The sequence below is a fragment of the Musca domestica genome, unplaced genomic scaffold, assembly GCF_030504385.1.
Source record: "Musca domestica strain aabys unplaced genomic scaffold, Musca_domestica.polishedcontigs.V.1.1 2, whole genome shotgun sequence".
Taxonomy (NCBI): Eukaryota; Metazoa; Arthropoda; class Insecta; order Diptera; family Muscidae; genus Musca; species Musca domestica.
In genome coordinates, this window is record NW_026712249.1 from 2,064,597 (window position 1) to 2,082,385 (window position 17,789).

The 17,789-nt window shown below is 34.1% G+C and overlaps 2 protein-coding genes across 16 annotated transcripts in view; both read left to right on the forward strand.

The window, feature by feature from the left end:
* LOC101896703 (integrin alpha-PS2) overlaps nt 1–1,416 on the forward strand; it is a 67,832-nt gene extending 66,416 nt beyond the window's left edge. For all 7 annotated transcript variants that reach the window (XM_020036572.2, XM_005183006.4, XM_059121617.1 and 4 more), the window contains one exon: nt 41–1,416. In XM_020036572.2, the coding sequence (XP_019892131.2) occupies nt 41–130 (90 nt within the window). In that variant the 3' untranslated portion in view covers nt 131–1,416. The remainder of the gene's footprint in view (nt 1–40) is intronic.
* A 2,350-nt stretch (nt 1,417–3,766) lies between these two features.
* Nucleotides 3,767–17,789, forward strand: part of LOC101897574 (protein retinal degeneration B) — a 38,430-nt gene continuing 24,407 nt past the window's right edge. For 5 of the 9 annotated variants that reach the window (XR_225568.4, XR_225570.4, XR_225572.4 and 2 more), the window contains exon 1: nt 3,767–4,484. The gene's annotated coding sequence lies outside the window, so the exon portion shown is untranslated. The remainder of the gene's footprint in view (nt 4,485–17,789) is intronic. The other 4 variants (XR_891519.3, XR_225571.4, XM_005183012.4 and 1 more) reach the window with 2 other exon arrangements.

Consider the following 17,789-nt stretch of genomic DNA (forward strand, 5'->3'; position numbering starts at 1 on the left):
CTAAGATTTGCTGTTTTTTCTTTGTATTTCTTTGCTACAGGTCGGATTCTTCAAGCGTAATCGGCCCGCCGATCACACAATGGAACGACAGCCTCTCAGGAATGGCTACCATGGCGATGAGCATCTGTAAGGGAAGTTTGAAGCAACTGTCAGTCTGTCTGCCTGCCTACATTAACAAAGAACTCCAAGAGTTTTGTGTGTCCAATTAGATGTTGCTTGTCCCAAATAACCTTTGAAGCAACTTTGTTATGCAAATCCAACTACGAAACAAAACAAAAACAAAGCGAAACGACTTGAACTTTTCAAAAAAGTTCAAGCCATAGTGTTATACCGAAGTTGCTCCAGCGCGGACCATACGGATTTCGCCAATCTCTTGAACATATCTCTATTTCCCACTATTAACCAAAAATGCCAAAATTGGCATTATTTATAATTTTTCTTATTCAACTAACGGCTCCTAGTCACCAAAAATCAACACGAATAGCTACAACTAAAATGCAAAACGATTTTTATACTTGAATTTAAAAACAAAAAAAAAAAAAAAACAAAGATTTGCCATAATCAAGAAACGAACGTCTAGCTTTGATTAGTTAAAGTCGAACATTCGCCAGACCCCACCACCACCACCACCTGTGGTATTAGTTTTTGTAACAAATTAAGTTAAACACAACCGTCGGAGATGAATCTATCGAGGAACAGTGAGTGAGTCGATTACACCACTGAAGGAGGAATTTTTGTCGTTTTCTAAAAACAAAACAGTGCTAAAACATTATTTTTAATTATTAAAACAACATTATTAACTAATAAAACTAATTTTAACAAAAACAAAAACATAAAAAGAAAGAACCAACGACCTAGAATCTATTGTGCAAATACTTTTGGTTGCAAGTGTAAGGGTAGTAATAAATATATGATGCAAGGCATATCTGATAGGTCGGTCTTCTCGCGCAAACGGAACGAATTCGTTTCCTCGACAAGGCGACGACCTATCATTGATAGGCTTTCGTATGTTGTTATACTGTTTTATTATTTTTTTTTTAATTTTATTTTTAACATCTACTCGTAATGTAAGCTTAAATTATTTAATAAAATTAAACTGTTCACTTTTTTAAAATCAAGAATTTACCAATAAATTGTACATAAGTTGTAAGCAAACCGAAAAATAGTTTTTACTTTTGCTGTGTTCACATTTCTACTGCTGATGACTTTGCATGTCGTCCTTCTTTGATAGTTTTATTTTATTTTGTGTTAAGTATTTTAATTTTTTATTATTATTATTTTTTTATTTATTAACTGTACTTATTAACAGCTTACAAAAGGAAGAATTGCTTTTAACCTATTACTAAGTTGTACAATAAAAAGAAAATCTCAATAAAAAGGAAAAAAACACACACACACAAATCCTAAACAAATAAATGATGTTCGGTTTTTTTCAAAGGGGACCATTTTTTATTTTATTTTATTTATAAGCTGCTTCCAAGGAAAGTAATTCCCGTTCATTGTTTCCCAGTGGATTCTTATTTTTTGCCAAAAATAATTACATCCCATAAAGAAAGGCCAAAAGTCAGACGGTGCTGAATTTATGATTTCTGTATTTCTGAGATGTATTTGCTTTTTTCCCTGAATATCGTAGAAAACAAATTAAACAAATCGGATGAGCAATACATATATGGGAGCTATAACTGAGCCGACATCCACCAAATTTGAAATTTGGCTAAATGTGGTCGTCTATTTCAAATTCCATCCAAGGGGGACAAATATTACACATTTGGTGCACAGTAAAAGGCAAATCGCATGAAGATACATATGGAAGGTATATGTAAATTTTGCCCTGCATAAATCGACTCAGTATGTGATTCTATGCAGATCATCAAATTGAGCTATGGGTTTTTCTCACTTCCTTCTCTATGTTACCAACAAATGCACAAAGACATAATACCCTAACCACAGTGTGGTGTAGGGTATAAAAAGTACAAATATGTATCAAATGGTTGAAGATTTTATTAAAGGACAAATATGAGCAGTGAGCAAGAACTGATACCAATTTCTCTTAATTTTTTTTTTGGAAGTTAATAAATTGATTTTTATGATGGTTACATATACAGGGTGAGATGATGCAACCAACTTCAGACTGCTGTCATTTAAAAAATTTGATTACTTAAGCATTTTAGATAAAAGTAAAGAAAAACAAGTAAAAAACAGCTAAGTTTCGCCAGACCGAACTTTTTATACCCTCTACTATTCGTAAGGAACTTGAAAATTAAAAAAAAATCCGTCAACAATCACCGCTCAAATGAAAAACTTTAAATGTGGGCTATATTAAGACGTGGTGCTGGATAAGTATTTTTTTTTTTTTTTTTGTCATAGGCTGTAGTAATGATTCTGAACTTTAAATGCAAATTCGAAACAATTTCGGTGAATAATGTCCATGTACTGTACCCATCACGAAATTTGATGCAATTCCGGTGAATAATGTCGCGAAAATCTTGGAAATACCGAATATGTCGGGGTTGCGTTATATGGGTGCTATACTAAAACGTAAACCAATATAGCCCATCTTGACCTGCCTGCAGACAAAAGACAGATCGGTGCAAAATGTTAGCTTCCTAATTTAATTCGTTATGACTTTAGCGTGATTACAACAGACCGACAGACGGATGGACGGACAGGGATAATTCGTCTTAGAATTTTACGCTGATCAAGAATATATACTTTGTTGGGTCTAAAATTATTATTTCGATGAGTTACGAACGGAATGTCGAACAATATACCCTTCATACTATATATGGTGGAGGGTATAAAAATAATTTCCTCCCTTTAATACAATCGTTTGTTAATTATTGATCACGGCGACATCTGTTTTCAGTAAGGCCACAACACACATGTCTTGCAAAGACATATAACAAAGACCTAAAATGGTAAAGACTAGACAAAATGCATAATGGAAAAATAGTTAATGTGAAAAATATATAGAGGCGCTGCTCACAACAGTGACATGTTAGCATAAAAATTATATTTACAGAGCAATTTTAAGAATAAAATTTTCTGTTAACCAAAAATTTGAACTAAAAATCGCATTTCACTGACGTTCGAAAATTGCATTTGCTGTTAAATTCCTTTAACATTGGTGAGTATGTTGTTATGATATCGTAACAACAGAGGTATTTACACCTGGTGACAATATTTTGACTCTGTCCTGTCCCATCTTTATACTTCTATGTATTTGCATATAATATGTCTTTGTGTCTTGACTAATAATTTATTAACTGCCCAGTAGATGGTGTTCTGGGCTACTAGTGCCACCTGCATGTCACTTAGCCCGATTACAGAGTTCGATTCAGTGTTGTATTTCATCATGTAGTCTATCAAAACAAACTAAAAAAAACTGTTGTATTGTTTCCTATTTTTTGAAAACTAAGAATGCAATTAATTATGAAATTTTTGTATACAAAGCTTGCACATTATTTGTATGAGATCGTCCTTAAAATCAATCAATTAAATTTAATTATTATCCATCTTATAATCTCTAAACGTGTTTTATTTCAAAAATACACCCTGTATCAGGTAAAATCGGCTGTTTACACTTTACTGGAATCTCCTCTCTTGGCGTCTGTTAAAAATATAAACAAATGTTAATAACATGTTAATAACAATGTTAATAACATCAAACGGACAGTGACATTGAAGAGCCCCACACTTTTTCACTCACGATTATGTTTCGCTTGGGGACGGACTCATTATGGAATCAACAAATATTTGTGGCGTTCTCTCAGTCTTGATTTTGACGCGCTCTCGGTAACAACAATCGCAAACTGTGGTCGGACGGTCTGGTTCGTTCGCGCGTTGGATACCAATTTTCTGCAAATTGATTCAGATGCTGGCTGGCTGGTTGGCAATGGCCAACAGATTTTAGAATTTATTATTTTTTTTCTTTTTTGTTTACCAAACAAACGAGAGTGAAAATATCCCATTAACAAAAATATATTAAAAGAAAAAATATATCTACACCTACCTACATTTTATGCGTCCGAAAATACTTGCGTGACCGTGCTTTCGCGTGTGTTCACAGTTAGTAGTATTGCCGAACGAATATATTTTTGCAAGTTCATTATATTTTGTGAAATAAAAAAAAAGAAGAATACATTAATATACACATGGATATGTAGGCAGGTGCCTATATCGAAAGAAAAAATTAATTATTCCAGTGAAATTGTGCGCTCCCTCGGGCATTTGTTCAGTTTTCTGTGGTCTTCTTGCAGCCAATTAACGAAAAATTACGAAATCAGTTACAGTGATTTGATTTTGGTATTTTCAAGTTTATTATGCTGCCGTTTACAACTGACATCTGAACCCCAGTCAAAGTACAAACAGAGAAAATCAGCAGAGCGACGACTCACTCCTCAACAGTTTGTCTGTCAAGGCAGACCAGAAATAAGAAAAGCAGCAGCTGTTAAATTGATTTGATGCATTCCGCAAAATAAGTTGTAAGTGTAGCAAAAAACAAAAAACAATTGTTAACGTAATTTTTCATTCAGTCAAACATACATATGTACAAGGGAGAACGTGCATACGTCTGTATGTATGTGCACACATATGTAGCTACGTAACTACAATGGAGCTGCTCATGCCTCTGTTGTATATACACAAGATGAATAGAGAATAATCGCGTAATGTAACCCCATACCCCCATGCCGTTTATCTAATCACTGCAGATGGAGATTCTCTCCGAAACTTAACCCCACTATCGCTCTCCCTCTCTTAGTCTGTTAGTCGTTTTTGTTTTCTTCTTCAAATTAACAGAATTGAGTGTGCGAGCAGGTGTTGTTGCGATTATGAACTATTGTTTGCAAGTACTATGTGAATAAAGGTTTTCAGCCTCTCTCACACTCTCTTTTAAATGCAATGATATCAATTTAAATACATATTTTTATTTCGGACGGGCGTGAATTTTACAATTCTAGTTTCAATTGAGGATATTTTAATTTTACGGACCCGTTCATCATAACCCAAGTATTAATCTGCAACTATAAACGGTTTATACATTCTAAATCGATATTGTCGCCTCGGCATTGTTGAAAAATTTATAATGAAATTTAATTTGTGGTTATTAGTATCAAAATGTGTCTAGTATGAAAATTGGAATGTAAAAATGTGTAGGATCTTTAAAAGTTCCTTCTGCTTTACTACCTAGCAAAAGACGACAAAGTTAAGATCCATATAAAGAAACTTTCAAATATTGTATTTAATATACATTTCAAATCAAAATAAGCTATCATTTAGAATTCCTCATCCTGATTGTAACATCGAAATGTTCGCTGACAATTACACCTGCACATATATTTTTTTTAATCCGTTAAATCCATGGTACAATATACGACCCCTGGACATTTTGCGATCATCTCCAAAAACAATAGGCATCTATTCTGACCCTAACCCTATCACCATACCAATTTCAACAAACATGTTGGCCCAATAACACTTATAATACCCACAACACATAGTGTTGTAGATACCCTACAACTATTGCAGAAAATAATATTTTTGAGACTTATACATAGTTTTTACGTTTTCTTTAAATTGTATTGAATGAAAGCAAAACATGTCGGAAATAGCATCAAATTTTAGAATAACTTTAGATTTGTTCGAATTGGTCACCTTTGGCACGAATTATGGCCTTCAAACGCCCAAAACTGCCGCTGCCCGAATGTTGCTCTGCGGCATTTTGGCCCATTCCCGGCAATGCGCTTACTTGAGGTTTTCGAAACTTTGGTATTTTTTAGTGCCCACCTTGCTTTCCAAAATACTCCAGACAAAATTGTACAACGGATTGGTATCCGTAGTTGTTGGCATTTATTCTGATGTCACGGTCGATTAATACGAGTGGAGAGCGACCATCGGCTGTTATGGCGGCCCACATCATCACCATGGCCTGCGCTTGAGTTCTGGTGGCCAACCGAAGGTGCACATTTTCAGCTGACCTCTTTGGCAAGTAAACACGATCATTTTGTTTGTTTACAAACTGCCGGGCAACGAATGTTTTCTCATTGGAGAAAACCAAATTCGGAGGTTCACTACTTTCGGCCAAGCGAAGCAACTCTTTAGCTCTTTTGAGTCTATTTACTGTTGCGGTGTAAGTTCTTGCACTTTTTGCAATTTTCTCATTTTTCAATATTTACTGAATATAATATTGGGATATGTTCTGCTCACGAGCCATTTTTCGGCCACTGTGACGCGAGTTTCGATCAAGTCGCTTCTTTACTTTTCGAACCATTTCGGCTGGTGTTGCGGTTCTCTTCTGTCCACTTCCTTGGCGTCGGGCTACTCTACCAGATTACGGTAACGAACGGTGGTACGAGACACAACAGATTTATTCACATTTAAATGCTGTACTGCTTTAACGATAGCCACTTGTGATTTCCAGCCAAATATAAAGAAATCATACTATTGCGCTTGAACTACTACCTCTGGAAAATTCTCACCAAAATGATTTTATACGCTTGTAAACAATATAATGGAATAATTTTAACAGGTGTTGGGCGAGTGGCTTGGAAATGACAGCTGTCTGAAAATGGTTGCAGTTTTTTCATCTCTTTGATTTTAAAAATATTGAAAATGTTATGTGCTGCACTCCATATTTTATATATATACCCCAATCGAATTCTACTATCCGAATTGAAACTACATGTAGTTGTCTAACTACATGTAGTTGTCTAAAATAAGCAATTTTAATATTTAATTCATCCATATTCAGGTTATAGATATGTTGAAGGAACAAGCCATATTGTTCAACCTTGGAGTTTTGGGTTATATTGAAATTGTTTTATTATAATTTATAACTACCTGCAATGGCACCAAATTGCTGAATATATATTTAAAGAGGATGGCTTTTTGTCATATACCCAGAGCAAACGGTTTACATTTTGTGAAAATCGGTTCTGATGTGGTCATATCTTCACATAAATCTTTAGGATCCTTATATACTTTTGATATCACTGATATACAGATTCAATAGATACCAAATACAATTTTAGGAATTTCATGTAATCAACCAACCAACGCTTGCCCAGATGCATTTTTACATTAAATTCATTGGATAACTATAACATTTGGTACGGCCAAAGATACCTCCGTTTCATTAAGTTCATTTCGATTTAATATAAATATACAGTTGTCAAGGGAAGACAACAACTTATGTCTGGATGTCTTATTATTGGCTACGCCCGCCTCTCATCTTTCCTAACTGGCTTGAATTTATGTTGTTTGAGTTTTAATTGAATTTCTATACGAAGCCACATCGTTAACTTAGTCGACCAAAAAATTCCGATAAATAAAATATGATTTCAAAATTAAATTTTGAAATATTAATGAAGGTAGTCTCTCAAGCTTTATTTTTGGAGCAGCGTTTTGTATAAATGCTTTCTCAATAGTAATCCTAACAATGAGGAACGTTTTCAAGTATAGTTTATTGATTGACATCACTCCCACACCGGAGCGTGAGTTTGTTATGCCGTGTATTTTAGTCTCTCTTTCTCGCAGAATTATATCAATAAATACACATACAAATGTATGTACAGCTATGTATGTTGTATAAGCGTTTAAATATCTTAACGTTTGTTTACCACTTGCCCATAATTGGCTTTACCAATTGCCTTTTTTCTTCTTGGCGGTCTTCAAGCATTACCAGCCACGAAACGGAATCGCTGTCACTGGAGCAAGGTCAAGGTGTAAACGCATTGAATGCATACATTATCAAAGGCTAAATGATGAAGCAAAATTGTATAGTTCTTTCTTCTACATTCCGTTCAGATATTCTTCCGCATTTTGCATATCTATGTTGTCTTCTAAAAAACGAAGATGAGTGATATTGTGACAGCACAAGTGCTAAATGGCATGATATAGACAGATACATTTGTATGAGTGTGTGAAAATGTTTATAACAATTGTTGATCAATTTTTCTAAAAAAAGGGGTACATCCCAAAAACGAATATGGCCCTACAAAAAAGTAGGATATCAGCGCAAAATTTGCTCTCTCTTATTTGACGTAAACTTCAATACCTTGAAAGAATGCAGTCAACCCGTGTCACATAATCATGTCGCCCAATTAATCACAACAAGCTCGATATCTCTCGAAGGGAGTATCCGATTTGTTGCATACTTGGTACATCGTAATATTATTATCAAACTTAGATCGAGGTCGGAGTTGTGCAATAACGGTTCACACCTTCTGGTACCTCCTTCAGTGTCACATGGCGCCCAATTAGTCACAACAAGCGATCTATTTCGTCATATGGCTACAGAGGGTATATTTAATTTAATACGGCCAAAACGAAGTCGATCTAAGGGTGTCCGTCCATCTGGCTGGCTGGCTGATGCGTACGATAACTCTCGAAGGGAGTTTCCGATTTGGTCCAAACTTGGTACATCGTAATATTATTAACAAACTTACATTGAGTTCGGAGATGGGCAATATCGGTCCACTCCTGGTACCTCCTCCAGTGTCAAAAAGTCATGGCGCCCAATTAATCACAACAAGCGATTATGGGTATATTGGTGTACTTGGTCAAGGCTTACATTTTCAATTTCAAGAAATGTATATTTAGTGCGAAAATGGACAATCAAGTACCTCCCAAAAAAAAGATCAAAATTTAAAATATTTAAAACTCTTATAAAATGTGAAATAAGAATCCGGTTGTTTTTAAATTACACACAATCTAATATTTTTACCAGCACAAAATCTGGTGTAAAAAATGGGCTATATCGGTCCACATCTTCTGGTATCCACCACGCGAAGGTCCAATATGTTGAGTAACTATATTTCTAATAAAATTCGAAACATACATTCGATACTTTGTAAATTTGACACATTACAATATTTTTACTAACGCAAGATATTTTGTGAATATGGTAGATATCGGACCACTCCTTCTGGTGCCTCTACCACAATGGGTTGAAATTTGGAATAACCATTAAACACGTAAAACGCGAAATGGGCAGCCGATTACTTTCAAACTCTGTTAATCTCAATCTCAACACATGATTTGTTGTGCAGATGAACAACCGGTCAAAATTTTAAATAATTATAACCCTCATAAAACTCAATATAAGCATCCGATTTACCTCAAATTTCATATCCAAATATCTCTTCCAACATAAGATATTGTAAAAGATAAATTGATAGAAAGATATTATAGAAATCGGCTCACTACTTATAGTATCTCTCCCACAAAGGGCTACACTTTTAAAAACTTAAATATCTCATTACTTCGCATAAAAAATTGAAAATAAATTCTGCACTTCTCAATATTTCTATTTACATTAGATGAAGTAGATCACTTTGGTGTACTCTTTATAGTATTTCCAAAAATTATCAAAATTCTCATATAAAGTGGTCCACTCCTTCGGAAAATCTCTTTGAAGGTTCTGAAATTTTTCAGTGATCATAATTCAAGTAGAAATAGTGCCCCGATTTGCGTCGTCCCGATTTGCGTCGCTTTTCAAAAACCAGAAAATTCCATTTGAGTCGTTACAATTTCAAGTTTTCTCGGTCCGAGCTACATTGTGGATTACTATTTTTTTGCATTTGAAGTGCCTGATTTAGCATATTTTCTGTCGCTTAGCATTTTTACAACTTCTGGCAACACTGATCGTCACCTGTACGTAAACAAATTTTCAAATTGCGTGAAGTAAGGGGAATTCCCTTTTCTTTATGGTGCTATATGTACATATGTATGTAATAAATGAATTTAATTGTCGTTGTTAATTTATTGTTTTGTTATTTCTTTATAATAATTAAAAAACATTTTTTCAAGTAAATGGAATAAAAAAATGTATTCATACTTGTTTTTTTTAATCAAAATATAAAATTTTTTGCTTTTCTTTGAATATTTTCCCCAGTAAAATAAATTTCAGTGCATTTTGCAAATGTATAGAAAAAGGTGATACGATTTGCGTCGCGATTACCCTGTCCCCATTAACGACACAAGCCGGGGCTCTAGTGTATTAAAATAACCAAACATTGGTTGAGGGCATACAGCTGTCGGCAATACCTACTGATTCCATTTATTACTTGATGTATTTGAAGATATTCTTTCCCTGATGTATCAAATTAAGATGCCCATAACCTTGATGATAAGTAAAATCTTCCAGAAATTGGTAGAACAGCCTAATGTGGTCTCACAATAATGTTTCGATAGGCGCCACAATTTGTTGGCCGCCTAGTGTTGATAGCTGTAATAAAGCGTTCCCTTAACTAATGAGAACGTTAATTAGTTGTTGTAAATAACATAATTTTAATATTAAATTAGGCAAAAGCTAAGTGGTGCCAGTTATAAATAGTTTATTATACACCTATCCATGTATATTTATAAGTATTAAGTTCTCAAACTGAGAAGGGCGTACAACATTAAACACTATTTGTTGTTGTGCACTTGAATTTGTTTATTATACTTTGTTAAATATTTATATTCTCACCATTAGGAGCGATTGAAGAAAAAATATAACATATCAGGTAGTCGATTAATCAAAATGTTCATCAAATACTCAAAACGAGGGCACATGTACTCACACACATCATTTTACACTGAAAGAAAAAAAAAAGAATCTGTGTCAAACATTTATATGTTTAATAATAGAATCCCCATAATTCATAGGGGTAAGGGAAACATAAGAAATAGGTTTACCATTTTTCCAGATTTGTTAGATTTATTGTTCCACTGCAGACGTAACAATGTTTCACATTCTAGAAACTATTGCTCAGTCGGTCAATAGCATTTTTCGTTTTCGTTTATCTAATCAACCCCAATCGTCTCCAATTAAGTCAAACTAATCAGTGACAAAATTCTTAAGCCGCTCAGACTAAATTGATATGTACTTGTGAATGTTTGCCTTCTCTATCCGCGGACTTTTATTGGAACTAATTTGTTTATTTATTTATTAGTAACTTTCAACTCATACGAGTTTTTTATTTACCTTGATGTGATCAAGCGAAATTGTTGTTATTTAAAAAAAAATTATTGTCATATAGTTAAATAAATAAAAAAGTATTTGTGAACTACACTCAAGTTAGAACATATTGACCGGTTTACGCGCAGATATACAGGGTGAGATGGAAAAACTGCAGCCAACTTTAGAATGCATTTTGGTGAAAAAAATGTCCACAAAAAAGTTATTCGTGATGGAATTTAAGCGTGATAGTGTGATTTCTTTATAGTGAAATTCCAAAAAGTGCAGAAACTTACACTGCAACTGAAAGAAAATAGACTCAAAAGAGCTAAAGATCTCACCCTGCGCATAGGAGAAAATCTATCGGACGGACAAAAACTTTGAAAATTTTTCTAATTACATTCATTCAACTGTGGGCCTATACTGATTTTTTTACGAAAAACAAATAATTTTCAGTTGATTCGATCGAAAAATAAAATGAAGACTTCCAAAATATGTTAAATCGAGCGGTGTCGTGTTATTGGATCTATATGGTCCATTTCCAATACCAATAATTACTCAAAAAGGGCACCAAATAAGTTCAACTTTATTTACGTCCAGTTATAGTATGGGGTCTACAGATCGACGGGCATTCTATTGTGATTATGTTTACTTTAAGGTGTCATAGCGGGTATAGAAAACAGGGAATGCTGAATAACAGTCAATTCGGTTGTTAAATGTTGATAATATTCATTAAAATTCATTAAATTGATTATTCGAAACATCTGTATAGATTTCAGTACACAATCTTCAAGCTCTGCTAAATTATATCACTACTTTAGAGGAATTATTCAAAGATTAGAAATGTTTTATTTGACTAGGAATGTTACAAATGCACCTTAACTAATTATTTGCTTTTACAAGTACTTATCCTATACAATGAAAATCTCTTTCGAACATGACGTCACATCTATACAACGAATATTAATAAATCTATAAAATAATTACAAGGTAAAAACTTTGTATCCACACGTCCTCTGCATACCTTCGTTCCATTATCGCAACCTTTTGTTGAATACCAGCACCAGCAAAAACCGTATTCCTTAGAGTCGAGTTATTTCTGTTCCTTTGTATTTAAATTTAACACCTCCATTAACCCACATATCAATCGGACGTACAACGACATTATTGTTACCTTATCGTCGAGATTATTGGTATGAAAGTGTCGTGTCATTTTATGGCTTTGCTTTGTTGAATGGAAACGCGTTAGACAAAAGATTAAAGTTCGATGAGTGAAAAATGTCTAGATGAATTGCAAATACTTTGAATACACAGGTATTTAAAATGCAATAGCAAAACAGGTAAGACACTACGGAGTATTTAGTTTTTCTGAATGCGGAGGGGCCGGATAGGCAGCCCCCCTTTAGACAATGTGTTATCTTTCCCATTGGATTTGAGTTAATTATTTGTCAAAATGCACTTTGTACTTGGAAAAGTGTTTTGTTCGGTATAATTAACACCGCTTGCCCTGAACAAGTTAAATCTGCGTTTAGTTCAGCCTAAGATATTTTATATTTCCAACAACTTAGAATATTGTATATTATGCCAAAAATAAAAACAGTAAAGAAAGGCTCAAAGTCGAGCGACCGACTTTATGATATTCTACACTAATTTGCATATTAAGTCGAGCTACCCATAAAAAACAAATGTTTTTGAGGGGAATTTATGCTTGGTTTTGTATGCGTATCATGGCTTTGAAATAGATATAACTTTATGCCGAAATGAACTAATATATGGAGGTATATCTTCCTCTCAATCGTTTTCTACTAAATTAGTCGTACTGAACCAAAATTCTTAAAAATCCATCTTTTTAGAGCTTATATAACACTTTTCAGGCTTGTTATATAAGCTTGAAATCGGAAGATTATATCCAAATCTGAACCGATTTCGATAAAATTTAGCTGAGGTATTTATATGATGTAACTGATAGCTGGAACCAAATAGGATTGATGTGGAGAGCATTTTGCAGGTGTGGGGAACTTAAATACAAAATCGGATGAATCATATGTACGGGACCTATACTTAACTGATTGATACAAATAATACAAACCAAATTTGATACACTTTCTTCCATGACGAATTCTTTCATATGTGTCAAAATCCATTCAATTCGAACTAATATTATCCACAATTATATATGCACAATAAATCTCGAAATCGAGCAAAGATATATGATCTAAAATTTGTCAAAAGTATTTCTGATCTATATTTGATATATTTCCCCGAATTTCGTTGTTACCGAGTGCATATTACGGCTGTGAAGGACAAAATAACACAAAATTCCACCAAATTTGGCATGCTTCTGGATCTTTGGTCGTGTGTTCCAAATTTGATGTACAATGAATAGCAAATCGGACGTCCTTAGGCAAAAAAAAAAAAAAAAAACATTTGTGCAAATTTTCATCTCGATGGGGCAATATATGCGACCTGTACTTTATACGTGGAGACGAACGGACGGACATGCATAAATCGACTCAAAATGTGATTCTATGCAGATCATCAAAAATAAATATGGGTCTATCTGGCTTCCTTCTCCATGTTACAAACAAATGCACAAAGACAAAATACCCTAACACAGTGTGATGTAGGGCATAAAAATATTATATTTTATTATTATATCAATTGATTTTAAAATCCCTAAAATCCAGAGGCACCGTTACTGGAGCAATATGCCGGAATATGTAGAAGATAGATGTTTTAAAAACAATTTTCCAAAATCTAAACTTGGTAATTTTTTTGGCTGTAAACATGGTACAATAAGGAGGTAGAACAGTTTTATATTCTATTATCATTTTATATATTTCCTAATTTTAACAAGTATAAAAGTTGTAATATCGGCCGGGCCGAACTTTGAATACACTACACCATTTGGGAAAAATTTGACAATTTCAAAAAAAAAATCCGTTAAAAATTTTGTTAAAATCTTAAAAATACCGAATGTAGCCGTTATATTAGGATATATACGACGAGGACCTGCACTTTAGTCAAAAGCCATTACAATACTCAAATGCGAAACTTGAAAAAAATATCTGTTTATAGTGTCGCTAAAGTCATCAAGATACCGAATATCGGGAGGTACCGTTATATGGGGACTATACGAAAAGCTGGACCTGCACAGACAATTTTCTGTAGTATCCATTACGAACATCAAATACTAAATTTGACGCGATTCCGCTGAATAATGTCGCTAAAATCATCAGAATACCGAATATCAGGAGGAATTGTTACATGGGGGCTATATGAAGACGCGGAACTGCACAGTCAATTTTCTATCATAGGCTGTAGTATCCATTACGAACATCAAATACTAAATTTGAAACAATTCCGGTGAATACTGTCGCTAAAATCATCAGAATATCAGACAATTTTCTGTCATACTCGGGAGAGCCCATTACGAACTTCAAATACCAAATTTGAAACATTTCCGGTGAATAATGTCGCTTAAATCGCCAAAATACCCAAAAAAGGGAGGTACCATTATATGGGGACTATATCAAAACGTTAATCAACCTACTTCATTTCGTTCAGATGCTAGAGTGAGTGATGAAGTGCCTGGCTTTTCTTTCAAAAATTTGATCTAAACTATTCAATCTATAACTTCCATGGCTAAACTGGTTAACATCTGTAATGAGCGCTCTGCGATGTACGTTTCTTCCGTTTCTTTTTATTGTACCAGGATTGTAAACTTATTTTGAAATTTTAAATACCGTAATATATGGGTTTTAAATAGTTAGCTGTATTCAATTTTGCAGAGAAATGTTTCCGCACCAAATCAGATTTTAAAGTGCTTCTCTTAGTTTTTGTTTGATTTTTATTTTACTTTATTAAGGTTTATTTTCCGTCTACAACATCGCGATTTATTATGTTCAATGTCATTAAAACATATCTGTTTTAAGTACGTTTTTCTATAATTTTGAAAAAACTTGCTTGCAATCGGCGGGGATTCCATTTCAATGCTAATGACAATGCACTTCTCATTAATTTACCATGATCTAGCTAACAGCTACTTGTTGGTATTTTTGATATTGGCAAAAAATTCAAGAAAAACGTATGCCCCTAATTTTCATAATCAAAAATAAAAATTCCCACTCTGAAGTTAAGAGACAAACGTTCCTTATGTTCCAAATCGATATAAGCTTATAGTTATGAAGTCATCATTGTGTGACTCGAACTAATTAACAAATAAATACAAATACAATAAAAATAGCAATACCTATCAATCCCGAATCTAAATGAAATTTTAATTACGGACTCCCATATGAATAACTTTAGCCAACTGTGACACTTGGTAATTTAATCCGTATTCCAATCGACATGACAAGTGTCTATATGTATGCGTGTGCGTGTATGTGCCTGTGGAAACTACTATCCACCAAAAATGTTATATCTGTGTGAAGGTCACCGAATTGACAACTGAAATGGCACCAGGAATAGGATAACCAAACAAAGAGAGAATAAGAAAACAATTGTCGCCAGCGATTTGGTAGCAAGTTTGCCTTGAACAACGTTTATTATGCTTTTCTAGTGATTTCGAATAAAAATAGAGAGTGCCATCGTTAATTCTATTTGGGTTCTTGTGCTCACACTCTTCAGAGCACTTGAAATAGACGAATTGGGAAAAACACAACAGCTGTGACGTCACAGGTGAAAGCATTGCTCGAGAGCACCCCCTCCAGCTATGCTGATTTTTCACAATTCTAAACAGAAATGCTAACCCCAAACAGCGACAACAAAAAGAAAACATACAACTGCAACTTGTTGGGTGAGTGTAATGAGCGTGTGATAGAATGTGTCCGAGAGAGAGGGAGATAGAGAGCGAAAGTGAATCGCCCTGCTTACAAGTTACAATTTAATGACGTACATTCATGCTGGTTGTGAGTTGTACTACCTCATCCATTTATGCTTATTAATGACGTCATAAATTTTGCTAAAGGAAAATCATAGGTTCTCTCTTCGGCCATGGATATGCCAGCAACAGAGATATTACTGGAAAGAAGAGAGAACACATTTTTGTTGCGCATTCAGGGTTGCCAAATACATTTTTATTCAAATTCTAAGCCTGGAATTGGGCGACCAAGACTTTGGTTCGACTTAAATATATACAATATAAATATACAGCAAATGCCAGTGAAGTCGATTATATAATCCAATTAATGTCCTCCAAATATCTTTAAGTTTACCGTTTACAGGGCTATACTCATAAAGTCAGCCTATAGTTATTCGTTACTAGTTTCAAATACCAAATTTGAGAATATGGACTACATCCATTCGTTCGAAAGATAGCGGGATTACAAAATAGAGGAATACACATGTACACCAAGAGTTTGTCCTTGGGATTTATTAATTTCCATAGGAAATGCCAAATGTACAGGAAACTGCAATCTTTTAAAGTTGAACCGCATTCTTTGCTATAAGTGGGATTCGATGTGGACATATATACTTCCCGTAATAATCGTAGTCTCAATTTAATTGTTGTGTACTTTTTCAATAGAATTTTAGACGAAATTCCGTCACACATTCTAGATTTAATTTAAATCAGAAATTCATAGCATGTTTAGTGCATCATATACAAGAACGGAAGCTATATCCAAATATAAATCGATTTCAATATATTTTGGAAAATTTAGTTTTGCATCAAATTCCATTATACAGCGTGAGATAAAAAACTGCAGCATAATCAAACGCCATAATTTTTACATTTTTTTCTAAATTTTATTGAAAAATGTCGGAAATACCACCAAATTTAATAATAAGTTTAGATTTGTTCGAATTGGTCGCCTTTGGCACGAATTATGACCTTCAAATGGCCAATGAAACCGTCACACGCTGCCCGAATGTAGCTCTGCGGTATTTTGGGCCATTCCCGTTGAAGCGATTGCTTGAGGTGATCGAGACTTTGGTATTTTTTAGTGACAACTTTGCTTTGCAAAATATTCCAGACATAATTGTCCAACGGATTGGTATCTGGAGATTTTGGTGGCCACTGTGAAGCGAGGAACTTCATTTTGTAACCATTCTTGGGTGGCGCGTGCTGAGTGCGATCGTGCCGAGTCCTGTTGGAATGTCCAAGGTCTGCGGCCAAAATGTTTGCGCGCCCAAGGGTTTAATACACCCTCCAGAATATTTTCGCGATAATATGCGGCATTTATTCTGATGCCACGGTCGATTAATACGAGCGTTTTGAGTCTATTTTCTTTCTATTGCGGTGTAAGTTCTAGCACTTTTTAGAATTTCAATGGCTTTACCCCGAACTCATTTTTCAATATTTGCGATATGCTCAGCTACCACGCTACCAGTATCACAGTAACGAGCGATGGTACGAGACACAAAAGATTTATTCACATTTAAATGCTGGAGTGAACTTATGGGTTTCTAAACTTAAGACTAAAAGTACAGAGAATTCTTGCCGCAATACAAAATGTCATTTGTAGATTTGTAGAAATCAATGTAAAAACATAAGCCCAAAACACAAGTTTCTAACAAAATAACACGCTTAATAACGGGTTTTTCAACAAAATCTTACAAATATCGATAGTTGCTACTTTATAAAGAAGTGTGACTATGTCTCTTCATCAAAAATAGTGTTTTTTAAAACTCTTGAGGGACAAAGCGAACTTAAAAAACTTAACATTTTATCTATTATATATCACAAAATAAATTTAAATAATTCACCACTAAACAAACCAACACACACGAATTTCCATTTATAGAAATCTAATAAAGTTATTTTATCTACATATGTTAAAACAAATAAATTACCAAAGTTTTATCAAATAAATTAGCTATCAATAAATCAGCTCGCCCACAA